General features: G+C 51.4%; 5 protein-coding genes across 5 annotated transcripts; 2 read left to right on the top strand and 3 right to left on the bottom strand.

Moving 5' to 3' along the window:
- Positions 1-902: 902 nt before the first annotated feature.
- On the bottom strand, positions 903-2,358 carry PtrM4_074250 (AMP-binding multi-domain protein; the record flags this gene model as incomplete). The annotated part of the gene is made up of 2 exons (XM_066106122.1): positions 903-1,647; positions 1,775-2,358. The coding sequence occupies 2 exons, from the start codon at positions 2,356-2,358 to the stop codon at positions 903-905; spliced, it is 1,329 nt and encodes a 442-aa protein (XP_065963060.1).
- Positions 2,359-3,423: 1,065 nt separating this feature from the next.
- PtrM4_074240 (uncharacterized protein) lies at positions 3,424-7,059 on the bottom strand (the record flags this gene model as incomplete). Its single annotated transcript, XM_066106121.1, has 1 exon — positions 3,424-7,059. One exon carries the CDS (start codon positions 7,057-7,059, stop codon positions 3,424-3,426), a length of 3,636 nt encoding a protein of 1,211 aa, XP_065963059.1.
- Positions 7,060-7,107: 48 nt separating this feature from the next.
- On the bottom strand, positions 7,108-8,280 carry PtrM4_074230 (Retrotrans-gag domain containing protein; the record flags this gene model as incomplete). The annotated part of the gene is made up of 1 exon (XM_066106120.1): positions 7,108-8,280. The coding sequence occupies one exon, from the start codon at positions 8,278-8,280 to the stop codon at positions 7,108-7,110; it is 1,173 nt and encodes a 390-aa protein (XP_065963058.1).
- An 876-nt stretch (positions 8,281-9,156) lies between these two features.
- PtrM4_074220 (KfrA-N domain containing protein) lies at positions 9,157-10,664 on the top strand (the record flags this gene model as incomplete). The annotated part of the gene is made up of 2 exons (XM_066106119.1): positions 9,157-10,585; positions 10,651-10,664. 2 exons carry the CDS (start codon positions 9,157-9,159, stop codon positions 10,662-10,664), a joined length of 1,443 nt encoding a protein of 480 aa, XP_065963057.1.
- A 587-nt stretch (positions 10,665-11,251) lies between these two features.
- PtrM4_074210 (uncharacterized protein) lies at positions 11,252-15,510 on the top strand (the record flags this gene model as incomplete). The annotated part of the gene is made up of 2 exons (XM_066106118.1): positions 11,252-15,422; positions 15,464-15,510. 2 exons carry the CDS (start codon positions 11,252-11,254, stop codon positions 15,508-15,510), a joined length of 4,218 nt encoding a protein of 1,405 aa, XP_065963056.1.
- Positions 15,511-16,359: the final 849 nt, after the last annotated feature.

The raw sequence follows: 16,359 nt of genomic DNA, 5'->3' as shown, positions 1-16,359 counted from the left end.
TTCCCACCACAGTCCGCAACAATCAATTAAGTGGGTCCTAGAAGGTTCAGATTGGATTGATTGATTACCGCTTTAAGCCTAGTAGTTACCTATAGGAGTTTAAGCCCTACCTAGATAGGTAAGTGGGTCTAGGAGAGTGACCGGATTGAATTGATTGTTGCGGAGTCTACTTCCCACTGCACAATCTGAGACCGACATATTGGATCTCCTCCTACACATATAATATCTAACGATGGAACTGAATCGGGTGTTATAAGGCCCAGCACGGTCGAAGTGAAGCACGCCCAGCTCACTCTCATCCTAGACATCACAGTCCGCAACAATCAATTAAGTGGGTCCTAGAAGGTTCAGATTGGATTGATTGATTACCGCTTTAAGCCTAGTAGTTACCTATAGGAGTTTAAGCCCTACCTAGATAGGTAAGTGGGTCTAGGAGAGTGACCGGATTGAATTGATTGTTGCGGAGTCTACTAGACATAGCCGAGCCTAGGCTCATTCTTCGCTCTTCTTCTGACAAAATACAGATGCAGCCACCATGAATGAAGTTGGTCAGCAGCTCTAACAAGGATACAGCGAAGGAGTATGAAGCGAACTGCAGCGTTCGAGTGTTTGCCTGGATTCCTAAGATATGGCCGTGACTGACCGCAGAAGAGCACGCTGCTTGATGCTCAACTCTGCAACATTTTGGTTCACCTGTGCTTCCCGATGTGAAAATGACATAGGCAGTATTTCCAGGCCTTACAGTTGTTGATGAAGGTGGAGAAATGTGCGTGAACTTGTTGTATTGGAGCTACGGGAGGAGTGAGAATATCTATGGTGCGCGCACGGAGCAGCTGACTAATCAGTGCCTGGCCAATCAGAGCACGGGAAGCCTGATTCACCGTGAATACTAGTGAAGGCTCTCACCGCGTCTCGACAGTTGTAGTAAGCGAAGCATGGGAACTGGTTCGACAAATTGAATCGCGATTGACGATCACAAGAGTGCTGACCAAATCTTCGATAACCAGCGCACTCGCCTGAGATGACAGAGCTAGCGAGCCCGATACCTTCCTGCACATCAATTTCAGGCGCTCACGGGGCAAAGATGAATCGAGAAGGAGAAATGCCCCGCCAGCCTTAAGCACAGCGAGCATTGCTACCACTGTCCAAATCGACTTTTCAAAGCAGAGAGGGACAATAACTTCTGGCTTGACTCCCAGTTCAACTAGATGGCCGGCTAGCCTAGAGGACAGCGCGTCCAGCTCGCCGTACGTCATCTCGCCATCCCACGCGCAGATAGCGGGTGCAGTGGGCCGTGCCCTTGCCTGTTCCGTAAACAAGTCATGGATGCACCGCTCAGTTGTGGGGGGTATATCGCGATTCCACTCCCACAACTGTTGTCTGTCTTCGGGTGTAACGGCATCGATGGTGGCGATCTTTGCATCTTCATCTGCGCCAGCCAATTGCAACATAACGAAGCTGAACTGGTGCAGCATCTTGTCCACGTTCCATTGGTCCAACACTCTTGGGTCGAAGCTGGCTGTGATTCTAATCCCTTCTGTGTCAAGCACGCACTGAACTACCAGCGCGAATTTCATGAACTCCTGCAGCTTGGATTGACTGTGCCGCTCCCCAATAGTTTCTGTCGAGACGCGGTAAGAGCCTTCACTAGTATTCACGGTGAATCAGGCTTCCCGTGCTCTGATTGGCCAGGCACTGATTAGTCAGCTGCTCCGTGCGCGCACCATAGATATTCTCACTCCTCCCGTAGCTCCAATACAACAAGTTCACGCACATTTCTCCACCTTCATCAGTTTCTTTGCCTCTCTTTCCAGACGCAGGCTGTAATACGAGCAGAGTTTGAAAGTGACAGGCACGCTTGGCGTCCGCTGATACCTTGGCAATCTGTTCAAGTCCCGTCTGCTCGTGTAGAATCAACTGAACTTCTTGTTGCTGCAAGTCATGCAGAAAGCAAGATACAGTAGCATTATCTCGTATACACACTCGTACCGGGACAATGGCAGTGTCGGGTTCAAACATAGCCTCAACGCCATTGACATGCGCCTTCCGTCCGGTTATGGTAGTACCGAAAACAACATCGTCCACGTTGGTATAATAGCTGGCGACGATGGCCCAGGCGCCGTAGACGATAGTGGAAATTGTTACGTCGGATGGCCGTTTCACCAGTGGGGGGCATTGATACGTCGTTGTCGCTTCCGTAACTGGCTGCTGAACGGCCGGTGGCAAGGTAGGGAACGATATAGCCTGGCAACCAGCTAGAGTGCTTTGCCAGTAAACTGAAGCTGCTTCCCGATCCTCTTGCATCGTCTTCGTGCTGCCTTCATCTCCACCGAGTGATACTCTCCCAAAATTCTGCATAATGTCGATTCAAGTCTCTTTTTTGTTCGGGATTATTATTATTATTATTATATTTCCATTAGAGTCCTGTATCAGTCGGTGACTATGTAGGACTTTGGCTAAGCCGTTCTATGTATGATGGTCGTTGTAGAGTTTCTATGGGTCTTGTACAATTTGGGTGGTGTTTTGCGCACAGTCCGCAACAATCAATTAAGTGGGTCCTAGAAGGTTCAGATTGGATTGATTGATTACCGCTTTAAGCCTAGTAGTTACCTATAGGAGTTTAAGCCCTACCTAGATAGGTAAGTGGGTCTAGGAGAGTGACCGGATTGAATTGATTGTTGCGGAGTCTAGTTTTGCGTACTCCAATTTCAGAGCTAGTCTTCCATTGGCGCGGGTGCTAAAGAGCAGTGTGGTGAATAGAAAGAGATGTAGCAGCGGGCTCTTTTAGTTAAGGAAATATTGTTTTTTGTTAAGAATATGTTAGGTTCAGTCCAGGTCGGCGAGGTGAGGTTCGTGGAGTAAGCCCGAGCAGAAGGACCGACGCGGAATGATGATCTGTCATGTACGTCCTAAGATCATCATAACAACAAGTAGATAGAACAATAGCTCTTAGTGAAGTTCAATCCAATACAGGGTTACCTTTCGTACCTCTACTCGGTCGCCTATGGTAGTCATACCACCAGAGGAGACCTTGTTCTAACATTTTTGTAGTTTTATACAGTGTCTGTCTGTTCGGTAGTTTGCCCTAGGTGCCATTTTCTCGTGCTAATCCTAGTACTTGCAATAAAGGCTAGAGTAGCTTTAATGCCTGTCTTTGTTTGGAGGAGAAGTGGGAGGGTGATGGGTCTGTGTGGTATTGCCTCTTTGAATGCATTTCGATGTGTTTTGTACTGTTTGTGAACGGTCTGTAGGAACTGTATTCCAGCTACCTAGTCCAGATGCTATTTACAGTCAAGATGAAGAAAGAAGGTAAGACGCGAGCGGCGAGCCCGCTTTGTTTGGGTTGGCGCACGGCCCTCTCGTTGCCGGGGAAGCGACTAGGCTCGCAGCCTAGTCATGTGACTTAGGGCTCAGCCCGTTACATTACCCCCCTCCTTTCCCTTTAGCGTGTAGTTTTTTCCATTTCTTCCAAGCGTCAGTCTTTAGTACGTTGCTCACTGGTTCCCATGTCGGTTCAGTATAGTCCACCCACTTCACATATGCCTCCTTGATTCCTTTCCCTCCTTGCCCTATTGTCCGTTCGCCCAGAATACGCTCAACCAGCCATAACTCGTCTCCATCTATAAGTATAGGCCCTGGCTGAGTGTCTCCAACTTTCTGCGATGGGAAAGAGTCGTCAGGCGCGTAGCGAAGCAGGTCTACGTGAAAGACAGGATGGATTTTTCCCGGAACGTCAAGCTTATAAGAGTGGGAGTTGACCTGCTTCAAGACTTTATACTTTCCATGCAACCAGTCTAGCTTCTTGGAAGGTCGTGTTGTCTTCACGTTTCTAAGGTTTAGAAACACCCAGTCTCCCTCCTTGTATTGGGGCGCTGCTGTTCTTGTCTTATTAGCCTGATGCTGCTGTTTCTCTTGTGTCATCGCGATCGCGGCTTGGGCCCACTCTGTTGCATCTTGGAGTCTTTTGAGGAAGCCTTCTGCTAGTGCTTCGCCATCTTTCTTTGGTCGGTCCTGAATAGTTCGATCCTCTACTAGCTGAATAGGTTCATTGTGATATCCGTGCATGAAATAGAAGGGGCTTAGGCCAGTGGATGAGGCCTCGCGGTTGTTGATTGCTCCCATAACGACAGGTAAAAGTGCCAGCCAGTTTTCTTGCGTGTACGTGGCCCAGATTCGAATCATCTTTTCAATCTCTTGATTCATTCGTTCTGTTGCACCATCGGTTTGCGGATGGTAGGCAGTCGACAGGCGTTGCTCAACGCTAAGGAGCTTACAGAAATGCTTCCAAAGATCGCTAACGAATTGTGGTCCTCTATCGCTCGTAATTGCCGTTGGAATACCGTGAATAGGATAATGCCGTTCGAAAAGTCGTTGTGCTACGGCTTGTGCCGAGATATCGTGCATACCTTCTAGTTCAATTCCCTTTGTCAGCCGATCAGTGACCACCATACAGTTCGTTGCGTTATCCCGTCCAGATGGCGGCAAGTCGGTAATGAAATCGATTGAAAGTTCCCCCCATATACGTTCTGGGATCGGTAATGGTTTAAGGAGGCCCTTCTTTGTTTCTCTCCATATCGTATTCCTTCCGCAAATCTCGCAGTTACGGACAAAGCGTCGCACGTCGCTTGCTGCACCTGACCAGAAGAACTGCCTTGATAAGATTGAGTAGGTAAGATCTCGTCCGGGGTGGCCAGTAATATGCGAGTCGTGAATATTTTGAATGATTCGCGTGCGGAGTGGTTCGCAGTGAGGGATCCATGTCCGGTCTCGAAATCGTAACAAGCCTCTCTCGTCTAGGGTGCATTCTGCTATACTCACTAACTTCTCCTTCTGAAGCTTAGTAGGGAGGTTCCTCTCCTTATTTGCTACTAGTGTAGTAAGCTCCTGATAAAGCTTATCTTCTTGGCGGCTTCGGTGCCACAGATTCTGCATCTCCTGGTCCTCAAACATGCGTATCTCTTTTGTGAAGTCAATCTCCTCAGACGATAGAGACTGGATTTGAACACTCCGCAAGTGCTTGCTCTGGAAGAGACGGATAAATCGAGACCGTATTCGTTCATCGTCATAGTTGGCGGGTAGGTCTTGTTCTCGTCGTGATAGGGCGTCGGGTTTTCCCATAGTCTTTCCAGGTTTCCATTCCAGGGAGAAGTCGAATCGTGAGAGAAACTCTGACCAACGTACTTGTCTTTCAGACAGCTGTCGTTCGCGGTAGAAGTATTGGAGGTTCTTGTGGTCCGTCAGAACTGTAAACTTCCTAACCATACGTAGTTCAGGAGCCCATGCTTCTAAGCAACGAACAATAGCTAGAAGCTCCTTGTCATGAATTGGATAATTGGCCTCTGTTGGTGAGTGCTTCTTTGAGTAGTAAGCAACGGGTTGCCAGTTGTTGTTCTTGTCCTTCTGCAGCAATAGGCCGCCAGTTGCATGTCCTGAGGAGTCGGCTTCTACTAAGGTGTCCTTCTCTGGATCAAAATGGCCGAGTATTGGTGCTGTAATGAGAAGTTCCTTAATCGTTTCAAATGCTTGATTGCAAGCCTCGTCCCAATGAAAAACCATCTCTTTCTTAGTTAGGTTGATGAGCGGTTCAGCAATGTCCGAGAAGTTCGGTATAAAAACTCGGTAGAAGTTGGCAAAACCAATAAATGCTCGGATAGCCTTAACTGACGTTGGTGTAGCCCATTCGCGGATTGCGATAATCTTTTCAGGGTCAACTCGAATACCCACTTCTGCTTCCACAATGTACCCGAGGTATTTAACTCGTTTAGTCTCGAACTCGCACTTGTCGATATCAATCTGCAGTCCAGCGTCTATGAGGCGTTGAAGAACCTTTCCAACCTTCTCTCTGTGATCCTGAAGCGATCCTGACGAGTAGATCAAGATGTCGTCAACGTAGGCTGAAACAAAGTCGTCAAGGTAATCCTGCAGAACACTATTTACGTAGCGTTGAAATGCGGCTGGTGCTCCTGTTAGTCCGAAGGGAGCAACCCGCCATTCGAATAGGCCGTATCTTGTTCGGAAAGCTGTCTTCCATTCCTCTCCTTTGGCCACACGGATCTTGTGGAAGGCTGCGATAACGTCAAGTTTTGTGAACCATTTAGCTTTGGCCACATTTCTCAGTGTTTCTGTGAATAGAGGCAGAGGGTAACGGTCCTTCCTGGTGATGTTGTTCAAGCCTCGGTAGTCAACGCAAAATCGGATGCCCCCTCCTGGCTTTTTAACCATTAGGACGGGTGCGGCTGCGGGAGAGTTACTAGCGCGGATAAAATCCTTGTCTAACAGCTCGGTGAGAGTTTTCCTAAGCACTAGTAACTCTTCTCGGCTCATGCCGTAGAGCGGACCCCATGGAATGGTCTTCTCGTTTCCGTCTTGATCCTTTTCAATCTCAATGTGGAGATCAACGCCTTTACGATGCGGGGGAAGTTTCTCAGCTAGGAAATGGTCGAAAGCCTTCAGCCATTGGTGGTACTGGGGTGGGAGCTTCGTCTTCGGATCGGATCGTTTGCGCGGTTTCAAAGCTTTCTCAATGTCGGCGATGGAAACAGCGAACAGTCCAGTGTCGAGCGCAATACCGTCTCCTTTGTTCTTCCTACGGCTTCTTCTCACCTCCGCCATGAATGCGGAAGCCATCACCTGAGTAGCCTTCATTGGTGGTGGCTTGTATGACGCTTTCTTGTGGTTCCATGCGCGGATGTTTGATGCGCCGATATCCAGGCAGCCTTGTTTGGCCGAAATTGTGACGTCGGCATCCTCTAACCAGGGCTTTCCCAGAATCACGTCGTAAGTCAGGCCAGGTACAACGTAGAAGAAGACGCGTTTCTGCTGGTGGCCGTCTATGTCTATCGAGGCGTAAGTAACTGTATCTAGGACAGTACTTGGTTCTGCGTTCTTCCCAGCTGCTTCCTCCAGCTGACGCGGGGCTATCTTGATTGATGGCAGTCTCAGAGATCGAAAGAGTTGTTCATTGATGGCGGAATAGCAAAGGCAACCTGAGTCAACAAGTCCAGTGACAAAGTCAGTTCCATTAAGTCTAACGTCCACTACAAAGGGATCGCTATCCATCTTTTGCTTTCCAGTCTCCTTCCATTCTTTCTGAGCTGCCGCGTGTTCCTATTGCTCTGCTTCGGAGTCTTCTGGATCTTCCTCCTCTACAGCTGCCTTGGTGACCACAGTACTCTTTGCTGTCTTGACGCTAACGTGAGTTGGTCGTAGAGCGGCTGCCAACGGGCATGTAGCTATTCGGCAATTGTTGCGGCCGCATCGAAGACAGCGTCGTTCCTGGCGTCGAGCATCGATTTCCTCTTGGTTGACCCATTTTGCTCGTTTTCCAATAAGTTCTCGGTCCTCAGGACGCCTAGATGGATATCCATTCATGTTGGTCTTGCCGCGGAGGCCGACAGCGTTCACTTGGGTAGTTGTAGGCTGCGTAGGTTCCCATTCCATCATGTCTTCAGGGGAAGCTGCTGTGAGAGTGGCATTATTCGATTTTGCTGGTGGTTCATAGGTTGGTGCATTTTCAGCAGTTCGGCTACCGTAACGACGGGTTGTTTTCGTCCATTGGCCGAACAACTCCATGTCGTTGCTAAGATCTACACACTTCTGAGCGAACCTTGCGTATGTGCTTGTTTCTGTCCCTGATGTACCAACAAGCCTATCCTTTATCCTACCACTTAATGCATTTCGTAAGTAGGATATCTTCGTATGCTCAGGCCAGCTTTCTGCGTCAGCGTTGGCCATCTCTTTCTCAAACCGTGGATAGAAGGAAATAAACGTCTCGTCGTCCTTCTGGCGTATAGAGTAGAGGTTCTGAATGGCTTTCTCCTTCCGATTTCGTTCGCCGTAGAGGAGTTCAAGGCGGTCAAGCAGCTTGAAAGGGTTTGGCGATTCTTCTTTAACTTGTATCTCGTAGTATGTTGTAACGTTGGTTTTCGCTGCCCCATCAAGACGCATGTAGACGTAGCGTAGCTGAGCTTTTAGGCTTCCAATAGCTTGCGCGTCTTCTTCGATCTTGCCCTCCATCTCTAGCTTCCATCCTCGCCATTGTGATTTGTTTCCACCAAACGTAGGCGGGTGGGGTAAGCTGTGCCGCGGCTTTGGGATTATAGGCACAGATGTGTTCGAAGTCTCGGAGGTTGGCGTCGGATCAGTGGTGGCGTCTGTATTGTGACCAGGCGTTTGAGGTGGCTCGTGCGATGATGCTTCCAGCCTCTCCATCCTAGTGCTCATGTCTTCAAGTCTCTGTAGTAGCGACTGTAACAGCTGGTTCGAATCGTTCGTCGTCATGTTAGTATCCCCGGGGGAGCTCATTATAACGGTGCCTTGGTTGCTGCGTGTTCTGCGTGTTCTGCGTGTTCTGCGTGTTCTGCGTGTTCTGCGTGTTCTGCGTGTTCTGCGTGTTCTGCGTGTTCTGCGTGTTCTTCTTGATCTTGACTGTATGTGAACGGTCTGTAGGAACTGTATTCCAGCTACCTAGTCCAGATGCTATTTACAGTCAAGATGAAGAAAGAAGGTAAGACGCGAGCGGCGAGCCCGCTTTGTTTGGGTTGGCGCACGGCCCTCTCGTTGCCGGGGAAGCGACTAGGCTCGCAGCCTAGTCATGTGACTTAGGGCTCAGCCCGTTACACTGTTTACAATCTAGAAGTAGATGCTGTGGTGTTTGTGGTTTGTAGCATATACATAGATTGCAGTTGTTACGGATCCATAGACTCGCTCGGCCCATGGCCCCCATATCGATAAGATCCTTATCTTATCGGACTAGCGCCTTGGCGCCCACAGCATAAGTTCGGGCTCACAACGTAGATAGCTCGATAGCTTGTATCTTGTCAAATCCAATCTTTCTTGATCGATCCCTCACATTATACAAGCTCCCTTTCAAGACGGGCCCTGGAAGCTCGTTCGCGAATTGTATTTTCTTGTCGCTGCGAGCGACACGCCAACGACAGAAACACTTACGCGACGAGGATCGCATTGACTATACGTACCGCCGCAGAAGAGCCGCCGTAGTAAAGACACCTGATTGCCCAGCTGCATAGCTGTACCCACCTGCCAGAAAAGACCCGCCGCCGCAGAGTGCCGCCGCGGAAGACACTGGATTGCCCAGCTGCATAGCTGTACCCACCTGCCAGAAAAGATCCGCCGCCGCTTCTAGCGCTGCCGCCGATGATGGCCCGACTAAACGAGACGAGCAAGGATGCCCACGACCAGGGTGCTCAGAACGACACACAAACCATTCCAGCAGAGTCGCACCTTGAGTACGGCGACTTTGAGAATGACGACGACCTCACCGAAGCGGAGAAGGCGACTATTAGACAGAAGCTCGCCACCCGCAAGAGACAGGTCACTTTTGGCCGTGGAGACGGCCAAGGCAACAGCGAGGACGAGGGCAATGACGTCAACGCCGCTGAACGCCGACGACAGTCTTGTAGACAGTCTCTTAAGAAAGCCGTTAAGCCAGCGGATAAGACTTCTATAGAACTAGGCTACGACGACGACACGGATGACATGTATCTACGTTTTTATGGCATCCACGACAACGATGAGCGCGAGATCCTCGCGGACATGAGGAACGTTGACGACTTCACCGCTTGCATCGCTGAACATGCTGAGAGTGTCTTTGGACACCTAGCAGATTTGCTTAGTCAGATAGCTGAACAAGCCGAACAGCTAGACCAAGCACATAATGAAGCCCGTGTACAACAAGAAGCAGCTGACGCCCGCGTGGAGCGCGCCCAGACGCAAGCTCGCGCTGCCGCCGCAGACGAGCTTGCCCAAGTCACCCAGAAATGCAACCGCATGATCACTACTAAGAACAGCTACGCTTCACGGCTAGCAGTGCTCGAAGACGAGCTTGCAGCCTCGCGCGAGTCAAACGTGAAGCTCTACTCCCAGATTAGCGACCTCTACAACGAGAGGAGTGTCCTGCAACAGCACGCGGGCGTCCCGACGAATGGAAATTTATATGACACGCGCCCAGCTCAGTTCCAGTCGTCCCCTCCTCCAATGACTGCGAACCCGTTCATTGGCACTGGCACTCACGACTTGATGCTGCCTCCCCCTATGGCACATCATCAGAAAAACCGACCCCTAGCTCGGTCTGCTGTATCGGACAACCTCACTGCAACGGGTGCAAAGCTGAAGGATATTGACATCTTTCGCGGAGACAGCACCGACAAAGAGGACTACAAGTATTGGCGCCGCAGCGCCAGGAACTTCTTAAACAAAACTACTATCCACACAACTGTTCAAGATCAGCTCGACTACCTGATTGACCACTTGCGAGGACCAGCCGCTGCACAGGTGGAATATAGAGCAGCACCCGGAGCTCGTAACGCCTACGTGACAGCGGAAGAAGTCCTCACGGAACTTGATCGCATCTTTGACACGGTCGACAAGGTCACCGAAGCCAGCGCAGCGCTACACGACAGCGGCTCTGGAGGATTAAAGCAACGCGACAATGAATCGTTTAACACCTGGGTAGCCCGCTTTACCTCTACAGTCGCACCATTGAACCTGGGCGACAACGAAATGATCCAGCACGCGATCCGACTCATGAAGTTTGGTCGTAACGCAGGTTTACAATTCCGCCATGGTGATACTTGGGAAGCGTTTGCCCAGAATTGCCGCACTCAGCAACAGCTCTCACGTCTCACCCAGAGCAGCGGAAATAATGGTACCCGAACCGGCCGCAACACGTCTAACGCTGGTGGTGGAGGTAATGGCAACGGCAACAGCAATAGCAGCGGCTCCACAACGCGTAACAACTACGGTCGCACGCGCGCGCAACTCAACGCGTTGAGTAAGCAAGGCGAGTGCTTTAAATGCGGAGGCACGGCAAATGTCAGCGGCAAGAAACATCGTCCGACCGACGCAGACGTCCCAGCAGCCTGCAAGTCTGGCTCTATCGTGCCAGCTAGCCGCGTCCCTGCCCTCAAAGCTACATTCACCAACGCCGCCCTCCAGGCCACAGTCGTCGATGCCACCGACGAGTCGGAAAACTAGCCGTCCCCGGCGAAAGACGCCCCGGGGACCGCACCAAAATGGTCCACAGATACAGTTACAGTCACAGTCAAAGCCACAACTACCAGTCCAACCCTTGTTAGCGATACCCCCTATTGTTTCACCGACCCTTGATACCCAAACTACCCCGCTCACCGGAGCTACACCTAGCACTTTACGCGTTTGTTTACAAGAATTGGAGGACTGGACGCCTCCCCAGGCTATAGAGGACAGACACGTTGTCTTGAGCGCGAACACTATGGTCAAAGGCAAGCAGCTTGTCCAAGGCCAGCAGTTCGTTTTCAAGTGCAAGGTCGCCACTTCGAATAGCTATATTGATACGGAAGCTTTGACTGACTCTGGTGCTACTGGAAACTGTATCTCCACACTATTTGCGCAACGACATAACCTGCCGACGTTTCGGCTTAAACAACCTTTGCAACTACGACTTGGCGACGGCAATTTCGCCATGGCGCCTATCACACACGGCGTCCTAGCCCCCATCTCCCACGCTGAACACGTTAGCGAGGAACTCTTCTACAGTGTACCTATGACGACTTACGACTTTATTTTCGGCACTTCATGGCTAGAAGAGCATAATCCACACATCGACTGGAGGGAAAAAACTATGCGTTTCAACAGCGAGCATTGCTACGCCAACTGCCTACACAAAGGCGAGCAAGTCACTGTTCGCAGCAGTCGACACCGACGGGCCGCAGCAAAAGCCAAAGAACGGAACCCGACCTACGCGAACATGGACATACACCATGTGTCAGGTGAGGCCGCTGCCGCACTGGCATCACGACCAGAGAACGGTACTATCTGGCTGTACCCACATGATTTTGAACAACTCGACAAAGATGACAGCGATGACGCCGACGAGAGAGCCCAGGCTAGCCGCGTCTTCGCCTCACTATTTGCCATGGACATGAACGCCCTATCTCAGGAAGACATTGATAAGTTCCACCAGAAGCTGAACTCGCCCGCTAAAACTCGCGACGAGGTCCTAGACAAGTTGCCCGAATGGCTCCACGATCTCGCCCACCGATTTAATCCTGATCCCGCCACGACAGACTTGCCCGCTCGACGAGGCGCGGTCGACCACAGCATTGACATTATCCCCGGATCAAAACACCCAAACGCTAAGATGTACGGCATAAGTAAGGACGAAGGCCTTGCCGTTAAAGCTTATGTTGAGGACATGAGAGGACGCGGTGAGATCCGTGAAAGCAAGTCAGACTTCGCTTCGCCTGTGCTCGTCGTCCGCAAATCTGGAGGTGGACTCCGCATTTGCGTGGACTATAGAGCGCTCAATGCCGTCACTATCAAGAACAGGAACGCTCCTCCGATGATTAAAGAAACGCTCGCGCGGCTAGCTAACGTCGCCTACTTCACCGTGGTCGACGTCATCGCCGCCTTTAACAAAATCCGCATCAAGGAAGGCGACGAACATAAGACTGCCTTCCTAACACGGTATGGCCTATTCGAATACTTAGTGATGCCTTTCGGACTCTGCAACGCACCAGGTACCTTTCAGGCCTACATTAACGAGGTTTTACGCGATTACCTTGACGAGTTCTGCTCTGCATACCTCGACGACGTCCTAATCTACAGCGCGTCTTTGGCAGAGCATAAGGTTCATGTCCGCAAGGTTATCGAGAGTCTAGGTGAGGCCGGACTTCATCTAGACATTGACAAGTCCGAGTTTGCCGTCCAAGAGGTGAGATACCTGGGCCTCATTCTTACAACTGAAGGCATCAAAATGGACCCCGCCAAGGTTAAGTCAGTGCTCGACTGGGGCACCCCAACAACATTGAAAGAGTTGCAAGCATTCCTAGGTTTCGCAAATTTCTACCGAAGGTTTATTGTTGCCTTCTCTTATATCGCGCGGCCGCTCACGGATCTTACCCGCGGGACAAACGGCGACGTCAAGCTGAACTTTCCTATCGCCCAAGGATCTGCTGCCCACGACGCATTCGAAAAGCTTAAGAAAGCATTTACCATCGCCCCGGTCCTCGCGCACTTCAACCCCGCGCTTGAGACCTGGGTCGAAACAGACTCCTCCGACACCGTCACAGCAGCCGTGCTGTCCCAAGTCCAGACTGACGGAGTGCTAAAACCAGTCGCTTTTATCTCCACAAAGATGTCACCAGCTGAGTGCAACTATGCCATCTACGACAAGGAGCTTATGGCCATCGTCCGCGCCTTTGAGGAATGGAGACCAGAGCTGGCCGGCACCTCGGACCCGGTGAAGGTCATCTCAGACCATGCCACCTTACAGACCTTTATGGTCAACAAAGCACTCAACAGGCGTCAAGCAAGATGGGCTGAGTTTCTGAGCGAATTCAACTTTAAGATCACTTACCGACCAGGCAGACTAGGCAGCAAACCCGACGCCTTGACGAGACGCCCCGGCGACACACCCACGAACCCAAACGATCCACGGATCATACATCAGACCCAGACGATCCTCGGCCCCGACCGCGTCGACGACGTCATCAAACGAGACACGCACACACACAACGACGCCCGACAAGCAATTCAACTCGCGGCGCTGTTATTCGAATACGCGGAGGAGGTACAAACGCTAGCAGGCATGCTATATCTAATGAGCGAGGAGGCGTATGGCGTCGATGATTTGGTGGATGACGACTCAACCCCAGACGTAGCCTTGGACAGCCAGCCTAAGGGGGAGACAATTGAGATCCCTCACGCTGCTGCGCCAGCTTCCCTGGCACGGGTGCCGGGGGAGAACGCGCCTGACGATGGACTTATGACAGCGATCGTAAATGCCTACCGCGTCGATCCCACACTACAAGAAATAATACGAGCAAAGGCAGACGGCGCCCGTCACCTTCCCCACACTGTCGCCATACAAATGAAGCTGAAGCTAGAGCTACAGGACTGCGAAATCCGCAACAGTCTGGTTTACTTCCGCGGCAGACTCTTCATCCCCTACGACGACGATCTTCGCAAAGACATCGTCCGTCGGTTCCACGACACCGCCACGGCGGGCCACGGCGGCAAGCGCTCTACCTACTACCTAGTTAGCCAACAGTACTACTGGCCGCTCATGACAGACACAGTCGCTCAGTATACCCGGAGTTGTGTAGTTTGCCGACGCGCAAAGCCATACAGAGACCGCAAGCAGGGACTGCTGCACCCGCTCCCCGTACCGAAACGATTCTGGACTGACATTTCAGTCGACTTCATCACACCCCTGCCAGACTGTACTAGATTCGGACGCACCTACTCTCATGTCATGGTCGTGATTGACCGGCTAAGCAAGTCGCAACGGTTTATCGCCCTAGACAGCCTTGAAGTTGATGCTGTTGTCCGAGCATTTGTCGATTACGTCTGGAGAGAGGAAGGTTTCCCTACTACAATTGTGTCTGACCGAGGGTCACAGTTCGTCTCTCATTTCTGGAAGGAGCTGTGTCATCGACTGGGTGTTACACCAAAGCTCTCTACAGCTTACCACCCAGAAACAGACGGCCAGACTGAAGTCGCCAACGCCGGACTAAAGTGTTACCTGCGTGCTTACACGAACTATATGCAAAACGACTGGGTAGACTGGCTGCCACTAGCCCAGCTCGCCATCAATAACAGAGAAAACGTGTCCTCTGGCGTCGCACCCGCGCTTGCCACCAAGGGCTACCTACCTCGCATGGGATCGGAACTAGTCACCGAAGACTCGCCCATTACCGACGCCCGTTCACGCGCAGAACAGTTGCTCCGCGAAGACGCCCGAGGCACGGTGAAAAGGATGACCGACGTTATCCGTTTCATGCAAGAAAATCTTCGCTGGTCCCAAAACAAGATGGAACACTACGCCAACCAGCACAGACAGCCCGCTCCAGACTACCGCGTCGGTGACAAAGTCTATATTGATGCCCGCAATATCCCTACGATGCGCCCGAGCCGCGGTCTCAGCGCAAAGAACCTTGGCCCATACAAAGTGCGAGCTTTGCCCAACCGATATGCAGTCGAGCTCGCACTACCAGACTGCTACAAACAAGTCCATCCAGTGTTCCACCCATGGTTACTACACCTGGACGCCGATCAAACAGCTCGCCCAAGTGAGGGCGTCATCGCTGAGAAACACCCTGACGGAGAGCACGACTACTACGTAGACATGGTCGTCGACTGTCGCATAGATAAACGACGCAAGGACACCCTCACAAACAAGAAAGGCATGCTCCAGTATAAGGTTAAGTACACCAACTCCCCAGACTGGAATGCCTCGCCCGCATGGCAAGACTATACAGACCTGTGGGGCGCAGAGGAAGCGGTTGAAGACTTTCACCGTCTCTATCCCGACAAGCCCCCACCTCACGAACTGTATCGAGACCTAGCGTTGTATCTCAACCTAGTCGCCGCATATTCACTTGGTCGCGATGATGTTGAAGTTGTTAGCGTACTAGACAGTTGTGAGCTTGCCCTATCACCTTCGCATTCACTGATGGCACAGCTTGGCAGACTTGCTATCAGTCAGGTAACTCAGTTCGAACTGACTGAACTGACTGCCAAGACTCAGTTCAGTCAGTCAGTTCTTGAGGCAGCTGGACGTCAGTCCAGTCAGTTCAGAAGCCTCCAGACTGACTGAACTGACTGACGTTAGACTGACGTTAGCTGTTTTTAAAGCAGTATTTTAGAGTTGTGAAAGCCACATTTAGTGCGGCTTCGAAGCCGCGCTAGTCCTAGATATATAGACACTAATCCTATATAAGTTAAAGCATCTGGCTTTAAGCTAATTAGAGTTTGCGGAAATGCGCTACCCGGTGCGCACCTAGTAAGCCTTTCGCGTCGCGTCGCGTCGCGTCTGCTATACACACGACGCTAGACTACTGTTGCCATAATACTTCTTGGTGTACTTCATGTCTACTCCCTCTAATTCAGGCCTTCGCCGCCTTGTAGAATGCGACAAGCGCAATTCTCCTCTACCATCGCTATCAAACGCGCCTACTGTTGGCGATACTGCGAGCGAGGCCCAGGCTGATGAGCCCTTGGCAGTACAGGCGGACTTCCCCAACGACGGCGACGACGACGACGACGACGACAATTACGACGGGCTTGATTTTAAGCGTGTGCCGTATCTTGAGCGGCGCCAGGTTGAGCGTAATAGTCGCGGTGGGCCAAAAAGCTGGATCTACCGCCACGGCTGGGCCGTCTGGCACCGCAAGTACAAGAAAAACTACTGGCTTTGCCGGTACTGCCATCAACGACGGAAGCAGGAGGCTTGCTACGAGGCTGACAGCACTACAAACGCCGGCCGACACCTCTCAAGCAACAAGCCTGGACACTCACACGGACCTAACGGACCTGTACCAATTGCTAGCCGGGAGGGCAATATTATGGGCGCGCTCG

This window comes from Pyrenophora tritici-repentis, chromosome 3, assembly GCF_003171515.1.
Source record: "Pyrenophora tritici-repentis strain M4 chromosome 3, whole genome shotgun sequence".
NCBI lineage: Eukaryota > Fungi > Ascomycota > Dothideomycetes > Pleosporales > Pleosporaceae > Pyrenophora > Pyrenophora tritici-repentis.
Note: the sequence above shows the minus strand (reverse complement) of the source record. Positions and strands in the feature narration are given on the sequence as shown.